General features: G+C 38.2%; 1 protein-coding gene across 1 annotated transcript in view; it reads left to right on the top strand.

Annotated features, from left to right (window-relative positions):
* Positions 1–17,604, top strand: part of wdr33 (WD repeat domain 33) — a 109,643-nt gene that overhangs the window by 44,842 nt on the left and 47,197 nt on the right. Inside the window, exons 6-7 of the mRNA XM_048542220.2 lie at positions 1,849–2,000; positions 4,436–4,533. Coding sequence (XP_048398177.2) covers positions 1,849–2,000; positions 4,436–4,533 — 250 coding nt within the window. The remainder of the gene's footprint in view (positions 1–1,848; positions 2,001–4,435; positions 4,534–17,604) is intronic.

Genomic DNA, 17,604 nt, shown 5'->3' with positions numbered 1-17,604 from the left:
AAGCTGAGATTGAGTGCCTGCTGCCTGGAATCATACTTTTGAGGAGCATGTATTTTGCGAGTTTACAATTTTGATTAGGTGTACTTTTCTCCAAATGTTCCCTGTTGCTGTTGGTAATAATTACAAATAGTTCTTATGGGCTACAGTAGTCATAGTCAACTGAGCTTTTGTCACACAATACCAAAGGGAGATGCATTGTTCTTTTATTCTTCTATTCAGTTATTGTAACCACATGTAGATGCTTCAGCACATATTTTTTGTGTTTGTATTTAAAATATTTCTGTTATTTATATTTTCTTCATTTGATTGAAGATTATTTCTTCATCTATAATTCTTCTTCTTCAGCGTTTCCTGCCTAAAACTTTCTACCAAGAACTGGTTAATTCCCTCTACTGTTCAATAATACATGCATCCAAGTCACTTTCCATATCCTGTTATTCCCATTCCACTGTTTTCTTCGATGTTGATTCTTAATAAAGTTACACCATTGAGCTGAATTCTTACTTTTGCAATTACCTTATAAAAAAACCAAAAGAACTGCAAATTTTGGAAATCAGAAAAACAGAAGTTGCTGGAAAAACTGAAAACATTTTGAAGGGTCACTGAACCCAAACTGTTAACTGTGATTTCTCTTCACGGATGCTGCAAGACCTGCTGAGATTTTCTAGTAATTTCTGTTTTTGCATTTACTTTGTTGGGAAATGACTTACGAACATTTCCACAATATGTAATGTTATATGTTGAGTTCTGGAAGTGTTCTGTCGTAATGCTTTGTCTTTTCCTGTTGTATTTTGATGTATTTTACCTGTTGGGCCACATGTTTGGCGAAACTTTTATTTTTGTTTTTAAACAGAATCATTACTATTCTGGTTCTGCATCACTTCTCCTTTTTGATTCATTTAATTGTACAACCTTATCTCCTCTTGTTTCCTGTCACCAAATTAATGAATGTCACAACGACTATCTTCAGGATCAATTCTGCCTCACCATTTAACTTCTTCCTTACCGAAGTATCTTTATTTTCAATTGTGTTAATGCTTCACAGAACATCAGATTAGAGAAAAAAAATCTAATAAACTCTCTCCTGATCACCTATATGAGTTGGATTGCCTCAACACTTAGATCAGCAAAGCTCTCCAACAGAGTGATTATTTTTCTTATTCCTTTTTTCATCACTATCCCACTTTGACTCCTTTAGTTTAAGTTTCTTGTGTTTCATTTACCACTTTTAGGGCTTTTCTTGTGATTTTCAGAGACTGAGCCTTGGTTGGTCAACTTTTCATGGTAATGTTCAGTTGCCTAATTCATATATTAAGTGAACTACCTTTCCATATGCCTGTTATGCATAAAGTCATATGCTTAGAGATTCCCAAGCTGTTGTTAGGACTTGATGTTAATCATGCTGTGGTTGGTTTCTGTTAATATGTAGTGACTGCCGTAAAATATTGGCAATCTCATAATGTGCCATTGCACCTATGATGCTGCTGACGGATTAATAGGCTGATTAGCCAATTCTACCATGCTGGTTTATGACAATGGATGAGGGTGTCCTTTCTGTCAGGAGCATCAACCTGATTTACCCCTCCAATTCAAGTACTTGCTGGCATTTGTCATATGCAAAAACATTAGGAGGCAACTATGGGAGTTAACTTATGTCAACTTCATTGTATTGAGCATCCCTTGTGAGTTCATTTTCCTGGAATAATAGTTGCTAGGCCTACACACACATTCCTAAAAAGAAGCATCTGAAATAATGGCATTTAAAAAAAAAATTGTGGATGAGATGTGAAATGGAAATGAATATACATGGAGCAACTGAGAATGAATTTTTTTTCCCCCCCTTTACAGGCTCATGACAGCCCAGTAAGAGCCATGACTTGGTCTCATAATGACATGTGGATGCTGACAGCTGACCATGGTGGATATGTGAAGTATTGGCAGTCGAACATGAACAATGTGAAGATGTTCCAAGCTCACAAGGAGGCGATTAGAGAGGCCAGGTGGATTAATGCTATGCAGTTTTCCATAGGGATTGGTATAATTATATTGTCATTTCACTGTATTTTAGGTGAAGTTGTGCATGGTTTCTATGAGACCCTGGGAGTTATGCTTCATGTTTTATGCTCAACATTTTCATTTGTTTTCTCATTTACACAAAGTGCCACATTGTCTGCTCTAGATCTATGGTGTGGTATTGATACATTGCCAATTTTAAGAAATGTGGATGTTGACCGTATGCTGTACTGCTCAGAGTTTTGCTGCAGTGCTGATGTATACAAGTATTCCTTTTATGAGTTCTTTGTAAAGCAAGATTTTACATTTTTAAATAAAGTATTTCCTCTTTTTTCCTAAAACTGAATAAAGCTTAAAACTTCCGAAATAAAGTCAGTTTCAACAGTGAAATAAAATGGTCAGCGAAGTCCCAATGGTGGTGATCTGTGCAGACATTAAAAAAAAACTAGATCACCGGCATTCAGCTACATCCCGTGGTAAACAAGATTGAAGAACTTTCAAAAGAAATTTAAATTTTAAAACCATTTTAATATTTCCAACATCAAAATTGTAAAATAAAGTGGCGGGTTTTGCAGATTGTAAGTTTGCTTATCGCGTTCTTTGAATTCATTTGCAAGGAGAACCGTACAAAAAATATTTAAATTTATCCCATTTCATCTGGGCTTCTATTACATCAAGAAAACAATGTCACTTTTTTTTCCAGTATTGTGACTGACTACCTTGAAGTATTAAATCATTCTAAAGCTTTTCCATTCTGAAAATGGAGCCAAAACAATCCACTTCGCAGAGGTGAAGTATTTCCCATCATTCCTAGGGAAGGAGTCTGTTTCAAACTGTTCTTTAATGTCTGTAGTGTCAGGTTAACGCCATTCTGTGTCTGATTCTCTGCTTGTTGGGCTGTGGTGTTTAGGCACAGCAGACCAGAGACAGCAACTGAGAGCAAATAGCCAGAAAAAAATGATCAGTAAACCAGCAGCAGCATACATCAATGTTACGTAATATGTTTAGAAACATTTTAGACCAAATGTGCAACACTGAAGTGTTTGCACCAAGTGTGGCTAAATGAGCTACACCTTTTGAATGTCAAATACTTGCAATGTGACACTTGCACCTTTAGATTTCACATTTGCAGATATCTTCTACATCTCAGGTCAAAAAAACATTGTTTAAACTAGGCTACTGAAGTTACTGCAATTTTGAAGTACACATCACATTATTTTTTGATAAATTTGGACAGTCAATTTGGGTGGTCACTTTCCCTTTGCCCGTCCTGTTCCCAAATGCGATTTCTGCAATCTTAGCATTTAGTATTGTTTTCTAACTTCCCTCTTTTTCCCTGCTTATGTGAATGATATAACTTGGGGTTAATGCTTGTATAACGTGCTTTTAGGAAATGTTAAATAAAAAAATACATGAAGCTATTTAACATTACTGCCATTCAGAACAGCGTTTGCACATGGACTCCAAGGAGCATTATGTACTAAGGTGCCATGCTGTCCTCTCTCTGATGAAGGTGTAGTTTCTTCATCTCTTTGAGAGCATCAGTGCATGCACTTTCATTAGTGTACAGAAGCCCAGCACTTAAGTCTTTGTTTAGTACAGTGGAACCTCGATTACAGGTATAAGACACTCAGTTATACCCATTTATAACTTCACAGGAGCTCTGATGTAGTAATGTAGCATTTCAGGATGAAGGCATAGTGAAATGTTCTCAAGTGGCATTTTCACAGCTTCTGGTTCCAAAAAACTTAAGTGTGTTCTGAATGATTGATTGGCATTGGTTAGAGCACGTTGTTCCAACAATATACTTCTGAGTTCTGTAGGCACAATGTGAGTTGTGACTTTGTGTCTGGAGCTCAGTGAGGTTCAGCACTTTGTGTCTGGGATCCAATTAGGGTCAGGCCATTGGATCTAGGAGTTCAGCTGGAGTTGATGTATTTATTTTATGGTACTTGTGCTTAAATACAAAGTTGTGGGTCTATTGTGTCCACACAATTAATTATTTTTGATTAATTAATCTAAATAAATCAGTGCAAATTTAAAACTTGGTGTCATAGGCCCTTGTGGTGCAGTGGCAGTGCCCCCTCCTCCTGAGCCCGAAGGCCTGGGTTCAAGTCCCACCTGTTCCAGAGGTGTGTTATTAAACTTCTGAACAGGTTGATTAAAGATATCTAAACTTGACATCAAACTAAGTATAAGGGAACTTTCGATTATCTGCCAATTTCTTGTTTGCTGTGGGGGTGGATCCTATTCCACATTGGCGAATAATCGAGATTCCAACTTAAAGCATTGTGGTTGTTCTAGTTAACTTCTGGAGTCCATTTGTACAGAACGCTTATGTGAGGGTGTTCCAGATTGGGCTCCGTTCGGCTCCTGTTAAATGCTGACCTCTTTTCCCCTACTGTGTGTCTTCATGTAACAGTTTCTCACCTACGGATAATAAATTTGCCACATGTTCTGACGACGGCACAGTTCGAATCTGGGACTTTCTCCGATGCCACGAGGAACGCATTCTTCGAGGTATGTACAGAAAACTCTAATGTGTACTGGGTCTAGCAATTTAAATGAGTATGTACAGCCAAAATTGTCAAAGATCCAGGACACCACTGCCTAAATAGACTGAGAAAATTAGTCAAATTTCTGTTTAAAGCCCCATTTCTCCCTCCTGCCAGGAGTGGCTAAGACTTATGCACCTTAATACATTATTCACACATTTCTCATTCTTAACTCTGCAAAACCTCTTCAGTGCCATTTCCTACTGTTTCTCATAATTGTCCCCTCATTGGAGGTGCTGAGGTGATTACATTGTTAGAGGATGTCTCCTTTGTAGGATATGTTGCAAGAGGTAAACTGTGTGACTAAGATGGTTTTGTAGTTTTGGAGATCACCATTTCAAATGCCTTATAGGCCTGCTCCCAGAAATTCTCCCAGAGTGACTGAGTCTTGCTACTTAAGTGTAGGTACAATATACATCATGATGCAAAACACTTAGTTGTTACATGCACGTGGCACTCTATATACATGCAATTTGCAATTAATCCTGAACAGTTCCATATACTTGTTTGTAAGAAATGTCAGTGCTCTAAAAAATCCAGTCTGCAATCTGAACATTTTAAATGTAAACATCTGCTGGTAACCTTCAGTGTGTTTTACTTCCGTACCAAGTTTGGATTCAGTAATCTCTGAGACTTAAAAGAAGGACTTGTATTTCTGTAACTTCTTTCAGAATATCTCTCATCACTTGAACAAAAACAGAAATTGGTGGAGAAATTCAGTAGGTCTGGCAGCATCTGTAGAATGAAAGTAGAGTTGACATTTCGGATCCAGACTGAACAAGGGTCACTGGACCCGAAACGTTAACTTTGTTTTGTTTTCTCCATAGGCATTGCCAGACCTGTGGAGTTTCCACAATTTCTGTTTTTACTTCTGACACATAGCATCCGTCGTTCTTTGGGTTTATTTTTGTTTAACTCTTCAGTGTTCTTGAAGTATGGCCACTGTTGACATATGGGAAACCCAGCAGTCGACCTATGTACAGCAAGCTCCCATAAATTGGAGTGTGATCATAGTCAAGTAATCTGTTTTTAGTTATTCATTGAGGGGCAGGTGTAGGCTGGGACATGGGTAACACTGCCCCTTCCATGGAACCTTAATGCACCCTTTACACTCATTTGGTAGAAGAAATGGGCATCTTGGTTTAGCATCTGATTGGAAAACGACATCCCCAACAATGAAGCACACTTTCAATGCTGCACTCGAGATCTATTCTAGACACTATGCTTGTGCCAGGAATGAGACCTGAACCCACAACCTTCTGACTTAGATGAGAGTGCAAAGACTGAATCGCAACTGACATTTAACCACTTGTGTCCATGTCTGGACAGATGGGAAGTCACTTTATAGGTTTGGTGTGTCCAGTATCGAATGGAAATGCCTATGGGGCACAGGGCTGCTCTGTCTTAATATTATTTCATTGTTAGTTTGTCCCAATTGTATGCTCAGTGAGGGTATTTACAGAAAGAAGTAACCATTTCAAATATAATTTTCTAAATATTCTTTTTTGTTCTAAGTAAAGGCTTTATTCCCTTGAATGATTTTTATATTTCAAAGCATATATTGTGAATCAGAAAGTGAGCAGTGCAAAGTTGACATAACACAGTGTGAAGCTGGATGAGCACAGCAGGCCAAGCAGCATCAGAGGAGCAGGAAAGCCTGAAGTTTTGGGTCGGGACCTTTCTTCAGAAATCATTTCTGAAGAAGGGTCCCAACTGGAAACGTCAAGCTTTCCTGCTTTCCTCCAGCACTCCCAACCAGCATCAGAGCTGGTTGGGACTGCTGCACTCACACTGTGTTATCTCAGATTCTCCAGCATCGGCAGTTCATACTATCAGTGCAAAGTTGAAATGTATTCACGTTTAACATACGATGGTGTGGTCTGCTTTAACCATCACCAAATTTTTGGTAAACTGTAGAATCTATTGCCAAATGATTGGTGTCTGGGGCAGATTTTAGGGAAAGATTCAAAGATTGTAGTTATATGTGTATCTGACCCAACCTCCCTGGTGGGAGTAATTTTTTTTTACCTATTTACTGATTCTGAAAACACTACTCAAGAATGCAATGTTATGTTGGAGTTCACTGTACCTACTCGTGTTAACTTTCTTGCTGAGTGTTACGATGGAATCTGTCTTGGTGAACATCCATAAGCTAAGCCTGTTTTGTTCTTACCCCGTTGTACACTTCTGGGTTTTGGATTTGGTGAAGGTGAGGCTGGGGTTGACTGGATAGTGATCTGAAATCACACCCCTGATTGAATTGATACTTGCATTATTATAGCACCTTACTATAACCTAATTAAACACCAGCACCTCAATTAATGCAGTATTCTCGACACTTGATCATGTTATAAAATCCTGATGCAAAGCTGAAATCCACAACTATCTAACGCAGAAGCAAGACTGTTATGAATTAAGAAAAGCTGATATGAAAGTTTTGTCCCCTTCTTGTTTGGAATAATCCCAGGAATATTGTTGTGTTGTGCTCAGTGTGTTACCCTTTATCTTCATCAATTAGCTCAACACGTCAGTGATCAAATCTGGGCCTGGATTATGGTTTTGTATCACACCACCGTGTATTTGCTTGGGGAGAAATCTTCAGCCTTCTATCTTGTACAACCAAGCTTCCTGAGCTTGTACTGTTTTTTCAAATTTGTTAACGGGATGTGAGCATCACTGGCTTGGCAGCATTTATTGCCCATCCTTAATTGCCCAGAGGGCAGTTCAGAGTCAACCACATTGCTGTGGGTATGGAGTCACAAGTAGGCCAGACCCGGTAAAGATGGCAGCTTCCTTCCCTAAAGGACATTAGTGAACCAGGTGGATTTCTCCGACAATCAACAATGGATTCATGGTCATTATTAGATTCTTAATTCCAGATATTTTATTGAATTCAAACTCCACCATCTACTGAGGTGGGATTTGAGCCTGGGTCCCCAAAATGTTTTCTGGGTTGCTGGATTAACAGTCCAGCAATAATATCACGAGATCATTGCCTCCTTTTATGTTCCCTCTACCAGAACTGCCAGCTGCTTGCATTACACTTACCCAACAAACAGGGTTAATATGTTAACTCTTTCAGTGCCCAAACATTATACAAATTATAATTAACATATATAATGCTATTCTTCATATTGTAACTACTCGCTATTAATACTGCAAATACTGCGTGTTTGGTGTGGTAAGTGATATTTGTGAATTCTCCAAGGGACAATCAAATTCTGAAACCAATGAGAAGATGGTTTGAGTCATAATTTCTTTACGATCTCCTGTTCATGCTACCTACTTTTGGCTAGCTTCACTTTTTACCATACACCCCAGCTGATTAGTTCTTATACAAAAGGAAACCGGCCTTAGTTCTGGGCTCCAGAGTACTGGGTAGTTTCTCAATGCATGACACCACAGTGTACTGTACTGTCATTACAGCTAGAGGGCTTTGTGCACCATCATTTGCATATATCTGCGTTTTCAAAAATAAAATTATTAAATAGAATCCACCATTTGACAACTTATGTGGTGTACCCAAACCTCCATGCAGATGCCTAAGGGGTTCAAGTACTACAGCTTGGGAGCTTCTGCTGTGTACGTTTTAAATTGTAAAGTTCTAAAATGAACCTTCAGTGGTTTTGACTGTTATATTTTTGTTCAGGTTTTGAAAGCTTTTCCCAGTAATGTTAATAGGGTTTAAGTGTTATGAAGGTTATGAATGGTTGATGATGAGCTAAAGCCCATATCAACCCCACACATGCATTGTACGCTACTAAGCAGCTGGGTTGTCTTAATCCAGGTAGCCAGTGGACAAAGGCCCACAGACATGTTAATGCCTAAGTTTGGTATTAAAGCACATTCTTGTGGCACAGTCACGGATACACTTCACTCTGTGGCTTGATGTGCCACATACTGTCAGTGTGCTGTCACTACTGGTGATGGAAAAATTTCACCTTGTACCAACTTTTGTACTGGGCAGTAAACTGCTACAACCTCTACTAAATTAAAATGTTAGCGGGATGAAAAATAGATTTGAAGTTATTTCTCTCAGCTATTTTCAAAAGCCTACAGAATAAAGATTTTTTTGCTTCATTTTGTAAGTGACTGATAGAATGGGCACAGCAGCTTCTAAGAACAGTAGCTCCTGTTTTGCTGGAAGACATACCCTGAATATTGTCTGGCCTTTTCACTGTATACAGCGGAGGATGGTTAACCAGTTGTATCTGATTCAAAGCTTGTTACTCCAAATAAAATCTCTGCTCTCGTCTCATGAAGTTAGTTGGTCCAAACATCTTCAACTGTGATAAACTCTGCCCCAAGTGTTTATTTCCATTGTTCATAAGTACTTAGGATGTGACCCAATGTCTCCAATGACCAAGCAGAATGTATTTACAAATTTATCTTATTCTAGTTTGTTACTGGCTGATCAGTGCAAATAATTGCGCTCAAATTTCTGTTTTAATCAGTTTACCTCACCTACAACGCTGTAGTCCAAGTCAGTTGCAACAGCTAATAATTGTGCTATTCTGTTAGATATCTAAACTCATCTCTAGACTTGTGTCAACATTTGCATGAAGAATCAGAATCCTGAAAGTAAGTCTATACTTTGGATTCACCAAGGAGTACAAATCTTAGCAAAATTTAAACCCAAGTCTCAAAGTCAAAGGCTAGTGTTGAAATACGCTAGCATGTGTTGAGGAAAAGAAAAGTCAGTTTTGTCACTGTTTCTATAGAGGCACTCTCAGACTGCAGTCAATGGCAAATCATTTGAGAACTTCCACTCCTATTTTGTTAATCTCACTATAAAAACCTTCGAAATGTTGCATCTTTTTGACACTTCGTAGAAAGCGTTCTTTGAGGTCAGTGGTTAATTGTTAAATCACAAAAAAGACACAAAATCTGGACTGTTACCACAGATTATATTTGATATGAAGGATAAACGATAGCACATATTCCACAAAAAATGCATTTTTGGTATAAAAACCACTTTTAGATAATTGTCTTAAGCCCCATCTATCTTCTCTCAAATTCTTAATAACACAACCATGCATCAGTTTTCCCAACAGAGTATTTTATTTTTGCTTTACAAAGGTCTCTGACCCCTGCAAATATTGATTGCTGAAATTAGTAAGGTAAATTTCACATTTCAGCTGGTTGTCATCCATATTTGGTTCAGAGTACAATATTTATAGAATCACAGCAACCATTACTTAAAGGGGTGAGCTTGGGTTATTTAGGCTGAATCCAATTCAGGTAGTTCTGCCATAACACATGTTTCATTCGTGCAAATTGACTTTAACTGATTGATGAGTAGTGAATGCTGTTTGGACAATGTGAGCTTCCTGCTGTACAGGTGCTGTATAGCAATTTTCTATACAGATTTCCCTAAAACTCGATTTCCTATAGCGTGAGATGTCTCAAGAGCGCAACTATCGCATTTTGGTGAACTACTTGTACTTGAAAAGTGATAGACTATAAAAGAAGGAATCACAGAATTGGAAGTGAACACTGTAGTGTTCACAATGACATTCGATCGTAGATTTGGTAATTCAGAATGAACTGTTCATCCAGAAAGTAGTTTGAGTTGAATATAATGCAGATTAGATCTAATCATAATCAACTCTCTCTCATTCTCACTCAGTCTGTGCTGCACAGGACCTTCTCCCTCTCACCTTTGCCCAACAACTGAATGGAGTGAATCATCAATTTTCCAACCATTCCTTGCATAGCGAACTGAGACCCACAGACTATAAAAAACAATTTTTACAGAATTGTTACAGTTTAGAGGAAGTCATTCAGCACATCATTTATTGTCGGGTTGTATGAACGTTGACCTTATCCATTCCCTGTATACTAAGTCTGATACTTTTGGTTATTATGTTTTAATTAGTGCTTTATATGACAACATTTTATTGTGCTACGATGTATAACAAGAACTGTGAATAGGTCTCACGTATTTCAGGGATGTGTGCTGAGAGAAGGAAGATAAAAGACCTGCTTTGTGCAACTGTTTATGTCTGTCCATGCCACTTGTGCAGAAATACACAAACAAGCACAAGTGAAGGAAAGACTTTGAAAATACAAAGATGCAAGTAGAAGCGAGTAGTGTTTATTGAAGGGAAACTCCATATTAAAGTTATCCTGAATGTCAAATGGGACTTTAGCATTTTGTAATGGGAATAATATTATTGTGACATCACTTTAAAATCCACTTTATAGGTGCTTATTCTTTAAACACTGTGTAGTGGCCTAGAACAACATAATTTTTTTGTTTAACAACATAAAAAAGTGAAATGCAATACACAGATGAATTACATGGCTAAGAGCAGTTGCTAACCCACTTTTGTGGACAGATGTTAGAAATGGTGTGCATTCTGCAATGCATACACAAATGAATTTCAACATGGTTTACTTCATGAGAATCTTTCAGTTCTTCTGCATGTATTCTAAAAATAAGTAAAAATTCATGCTTCAACCTTACTGACACTGATGAATGTGCAGAAGAGCAGGATTGAAGCTGTCTGGTAAACGTAAGCCTTGTCACTCAGTAGCTACTACCATGACAGTTGCTGAGCTAGTAAAAAAAGAATCAAACACTGACAACCGATGCTGCTAAACACAACATCATAGCCATCGGTGTGGTAACCCTAGCTTTATATTTCTATTATATTTGTTCACTTCTCAGTATTTACAATTAATATTTATGCATATACTCACATTACTAATCAAATGATCTGTGTACTGATTAGATTTAAAACATAATCAATTGATGAGCTCACCAACTACTTTATTTCCAAACTTCACATTAGTGTGTAACACATAGTAGCAGTTTGTGGAGAGACAGAGAGTTAACTGTTAAGCTCCCCAGAAGAACATTGATAGTAACAACAAAAGTTCTTCGGGTTTTGCAGTCCAAGAAGTTCAGAAAGTCTTCCGATTTCCAACTGAGCTATGACTTGAATGGAATTAGAAAACACTGATTGAGGAGCGATGTGTGATGGATTCTGTTGATAATCTATTTGAGTGAACTGGACAGCTTTTCTTGTGATTGTATTACATGATTTCAGCTACAATCATAGCCTTAGTCATAGAGTCATGCAGCATAGAAACAGACCCATAGGTCCAACTTGTCCATGCTGACCATGTTCCCAAACTAAATTAGTCCCACCTGCCAGCATTTGGCCTATATCCCTCTAAACCTTTCTTAATCGCGTACTTTTCCAAATGTCTTTAACCAGTGTAACTGTATTTGCATCCACCACTTCCTTTGGCAGTTCATTCCACGTGTTAACCACTCTCTGTATAAACAATAGTTGCCCCCTCATGTCCTTTTTTAAACCTTTCTCCTCTCACCTTAAAAATATGTTCTTTACTTTTGAACTCCCCCCACAATAGGGAAAAGACCCTTGCTCTCCACCGTATTATGCCCCTCATGATCTTATAAACCATTGTAAGGTCACCCCTTAAAGTCTTATGCCCCAGTGAAATTAGTCTCAGCTTGTTGACCTAAAGTATCAGAGATAATGGGAACTGCAGATGCTGGAGAATTCCAAGATAATAAAATGTGAGGCTGGATGAACACAGCAGGCCAAGCAGCATCTCAGGAGCACAAAAGGGTCCAGGCCCGAAACGTCAGCTTTTGTGCTCCTGAGATGCTGCTTGGCCTGCTGTGTTCATCCAGCCTCACATTTTATTATCTTGTTGACCTAAATATGTCCGTTTATCAACATTGTAATGAATGACATTTATACAGATAACAAATGTTCTTCTTTTCCCCCCCTTGTATTCAGAAGGTTTTGATTTCCATTAGAATATTAGTTCCATGAACATCTGCAGTACCAGCTTTCACTCTGGGCAAATAACAAGTGGAAGGACATTCAAATTTGGTTGAATTATAGCCACTCTCTTTAATGTCCTTGTCTGATTAATATGCACTTATACTTTACAGGATGAGGCAACTGCTGAATAATAATCAGTCACAGATTTTTCCTCCTCCTGCAATGATAATACTATATTCTTTCCTAATATAGGTTTGCAACCTACATCCTTCGTAGTCTCTGTGACTTCATTTTATGCTGTTGATACATTTAACCATCACAAAAGTGCTTCTCCTGTGTGTAGTACCTGCCAGATCACCACAGCTTGTCCTTTATAACTTTGTGCACCTTACAGAGGACAGTATAACATTGTTGCTGCTGCTGTCTTTGTTGAACTCTGACCGCTTGCCTGCTGCTTTTTGCACCCTATTGAATGCATGTGTCTTGCAGTATGGTCAGCATAGCTGGGTTCAGCAATCACCATATGGAAGCCCCCAACTTTTCAGTTTGTGTAACATTACTGTGGCTAGCTAATTTGGGAGGAAGGTTCCTACTCTGATTTTGTGAGATGCTGCTTTTGAATACTGGGTTTGTATTGTTGCACCTGGCTGTGGGGACATAGGCACTTAACTGTAACTGATGTAGACTGGACTATTATTAGTCTTACAAGTTCATTATTAGAAGCATTGACTTCAAGACATTCAGATAATATTAGAAACCCCATTTGAGATTGTCTAAGCGGATTTATTCGTTGAGTATCTGAAGTTCAGATTGGTGAAGTTCCTAGATTCAGGTCCCAAGCCATGTTGAGTTGACCAACTTCATTCTATGAGGCTATACAATTGGAGAAAGCAAATTGCTATCACTCTAATACTGGAATCGTACTTGGTTATGTGCATGTTATTTCAGCTCCATTGTGATTCTCTTCTTGACTGGTTAGTCTCTTTACAACTCTTATGTGATGGAAAGCTTACCAAGTTACCAGAGAGCTTGAGAACCCAATCTCACCAAAGTTCTGCCATCTTCAGGAGGGGCAACTATTAGCATGAAAAAAATCTTTCAACTTCGTGTCACTGGGGGGCAGCAGAACTTTAATTTTGCAATGGTTCTGGTGTTTTGAAAAAGCAATGCCGTACCCTCATGTTAATTGCCTTTCTGTGTATTCTGGAGCCATTCTATTATAAGTTATAGTGAAATTTCTCTTGCCTTTCTGACTGAAATGCAAATGACTCATAGATTGCAGTGGCCCTGCTGCTTTAGGCTGATCAAGTTGACTGTTTTGCATTGCTGTCCACTTGATTATTAATTAACCTCTTATCTTTCCAAGATTTTGTCACCTTGTGATTCTAGATTCTGACCCTTGTTTATTTCTCGCAGGCAAAGCCCATCAGCTGGGAGTTAACCAGAACAAATTCTTACCTAACTGGCCAGCTCTCTACAGTGCCTGTCTGTGGTCTGGGCTGAACTTAACACAATCCTATTCAGGAAAATAATTCTGAATAATGTATAATAAACAACTGACAGTGGAAGTATGGTCACCATTAAGCTGTCTTCTAACTTAAGTTTTTATTGAATTCAAATTTCACCTTCTTGCCATGGTGGGATTTGAACCTGTGTCCTCGTGGTATTAGCCTCGCCATCTGGATTATCAGCCCAGGTACATTACCACTGTCCCTCATTCTTCAGGTTACTTGACAGATGTGGAGAGAATCTAGGACCAGTGGAAGTAATCTCAGAATAAGGGGTTGCACATTTAAGACCGAGAGAAGGAGAGATTTCTTCTCTGAGGTAATCTGTGGAATTCTTTACTACAGAGGGCCGGTGAGGCTGGGTGAATAAGTATAGTCAAGGCGGAGAGAGAGATTTCTAATCATTAAGGGAGTCAGGGAATATGGGGCCAAGACTGGAAAGTAGAGGTGAGGCTTAACAGATCAGTCATGATCTTATTGAATGGTGGAGCAGACTGGAAGGCGTGAAGAGCCTACTTGTCCTAGGTGTCTTAACATAAACAAACTGTAAAAGTACGCTCACTTTAGAACTAAAACATTTTAATTACTTTTCTTCCGCTTTGAGCCAACTGTAAAATAAGTAGAGGCAATAAAATTATTGCCTATGTACCAGTTATGGTTACTGAAAGTATACTGTCAAGTTTCTTTGCTGGTTTAATCCTCTTGGCAATGGTTTTTCACCCTATCTCATTTTCATAAGTGCCTTGGATGGTGTTGAGAAGTCTGTTTCCAATTAGTTCAGGCCTCAAGACTTGGTCACTGATCTGATTGTTTTAAGAAGATGACTCTGAGCTTTGTTTTTTTAAGAATTTTCCACTGCCTATTCCTGTTTTAGTAGTGACAGAGAGATTAATCACAACACAGCAAAAGAGCAATCATTCAGTGTGGAAATAAATCCTCACCACCTTAAAAAGGTGAATATTAGTGACCATGTTATTTTTACTGCTCCTCCCTTTCATTGCTTCCAGATTCAACCTTTTGTTTTAAAGCAGTGATTATCGCCCAGCCTGTGCCATTCCCTTTCATGACCAACATTGTGCATTTAGCCCCAAGCTGCTGGATTTTCCTCACTGCTTTTATAACGCTTTTAACATCCAAGGTGCTGAAGCCATTCTTTGGTGACAGTATCCAGTCCCCAACATTCATGGTGACAAGATTGCATTCCATCTAGTACCCCATATTCTCAGTATTCATGTGTCAAACTTTGTTCTCACAGGCTCTGTATATCCTCGTTGGAAGAAAATTATATTCTCCTGTCTTTACTCACTTCTGCCATGACAGAAAATTAAGATTACATTAGAGTTCTTTAATTTTAGAGGTCATGCCTACATTTTTAAGAAGTTAAATTCTACACTTTCAGACATAAATATAACTTTCTACACTGACGTCCTGCATATTTAAAAGTAAACTTTTGAAAGCAGCTTTGAATTTTGGATTGCTTGCAGCTAGAGATAAGCGGAGTTTTGGACATCCCTTCTCAGGATTGACACGGATCTGTTCCAGTATTACGTTGTAAACCTTTGCAACTTTGGGCCTTAATAAATTAACAGTACACTGCAGATATCTTGCTGATGAGAAAATAAACTAAAACACAACTGTATGTTATGTGAAATGCTATTTGGGAAAGGTGGTATGAAATACAGATGTAAACATTTCTAAAACTGTAGAAGGCCCAAACCCCCCTCTTATTGTTTACATCAGACCTTGGATTGTGTACATGTTCTTTGGCTTTCCACATTCTGATATATTCTGCAAAACAACAGAAAATACACTCCCTGCCATTAGCTACCAAGCTTAATGATTTGATAAACATGCTTTTAAACCTTTCCTGTTTTCTTTGGGTGGAATCCAAGTAAAATATTAAGTTGACTGTTTAATGCAGAACTTTTCTCAATCATGTAATCAGATTCTAACTTGCCACTTTTATTTGGACTTTCTACCTTTTTGCACATGCTTACAAGTATTTCGTTTTGACCCAGTCCAGTTACTTGTGTACTGTAAAGAATAGTCAATATTCACATATCTTCCATGAAGAACTACCTTGAAAATCAAACTTATTTCTGGGAATCTTATTTTATTACTATGGATTTTAGACAATGATAGAATTATAACTGTACAGCTTCTTTCGCTGACATATTTATGTCTGTGTGTGTAGAGGTCAGTAGAGAAGTTTATCGGTGTTTTAATTCAAGACCCTTTTTTGGGTAGCTTTGTAAACCAAGTTTCGTGCTTATCAAAGTAAAGTATTACCTTGGGAATTAATAAATATCTTGTTTTCTTGGTTCAGGCATTCACAGAGTTACACTAGAAATGTAAGTGTTCTTTTTAACTGTAATTACAGAAGAGCATTCTGGTACATCAGTGATGGATCCGTTCTCTACACCATCTACTCTAGTAGTACAGTATCACAGTGAGACCTGTGCAATTAGCACTGACTGGAAATTGGATTTCAGGATTGTCCACGTTCACTGTACTTAGGGTTGATAAACCAAGCTTTTCATTCTGTTAGGATGGTAAGAAAAAAAACAATTACACTTAGAGAACAGCTCTCACTGCCGTAGAATGTTCTAATGCCAATAAAATACTTCTGAAACGTAGTCACTGTTGTCATAGAAGCGGGATAGCAGACATTTTGCGCATAGCAGGATTCCATAAGGAGCAACAAATTAATCTCAGAATTGGTACAGTGCATAAGGAGGCTATTCAGCCGATTTCACATCTTCACCCTGTAATCCCGCATATTGTTTCTTTTAGACAGCATTCTAATTGTCCTTTGAATGCTGCAATTGAACTAGTCTCCACTATGCATACAGGCATTACAGTCCAGATCCCAGATACTCAGTGTATGAAATTGTTTTACCTCCTGTTACTTTTGCTTTTATCAATTACTTAAATCTGTGCCCACTCTTTTTCCCTTTTTTTAACAGTAGGAATGGTTTTTCCATATCCACACTATCCAGAGCATTTCCTCTTAGCCTTCTTTTCTCCCAATGCCCCAATTCTAACTTCTCCAATCTTAATCTTCATAATTTAAGGCCCAATCTCTGGAACTGCTTTGGTAAATGCTTGGATTTCTTTTTAAGGCGAGTTTAGAATTCTGTTGGAAATCCAATGATCACGTATACTTTGGCGGAGTGTGAAACACTGGCTGTGCCTTGGATCAGGTGTTGTGTCCATTTCAACACACCACACTTTAGGATGAATGTCAAGGTCTTCAGGATGGTGCAAAGGAATTTTACCAAAGAGGAAGGAGTTAATTTGACAAATCAAACCGGGGCGTTTAGTTCGTTATAACAGTAAAGGTTACAGTGCGACTTAATTTTTTGTTTGTTGTGTGAATAAGGAGAAACTTGCAAGCAGAGTACAAATATTTGAGATAACTGGCAAAAGAACCAGAGAGGAAATGAGAATTCTGTGTTATACAATGAGTTGTTATGCTTGAAAGGGCAATGAAAGCAGCTTCAGACATAACTTTGAATATACATTTAGATATAAAACAGGCAAACAGTACATTTGCAGGGCAGTGGGGCAATAGTGTGGACAAGGGACTAATTAAGAGCTCGCTCAGAAATAATGGAACTACAGTGCAGTATGATTCTGATTTGTCTTTAGGTGTTGATTATTGGATTAATATTGGCCAGGACACTAAGAACTCTTTCTCTTCAAGTAGTGCTGTGGAATCTGAACAGGTGCAATCCTGGTTTAACAACTCATCCAAAATGT

This window comes from Stegostoma tigrinum, chromosome 14 (assembly GCF_030684315.1).
Source record: "Stegostoma tigrinum isolate sSteTig4 chromosome 14, sSteTig4.hap1, whole genome shotgun sequence".
Taxonomy (NCBI): domain Eukaryota; kingdom Metazoa; phylum Chordata; class Chondrichthyes; order Orectolobiformes; family Stegostomatidae; genus Stegostoma; species Stegostoma tigrinum.
This window is presented reverse-complemented; position numbering and strand designations above follow the sequence as displayed.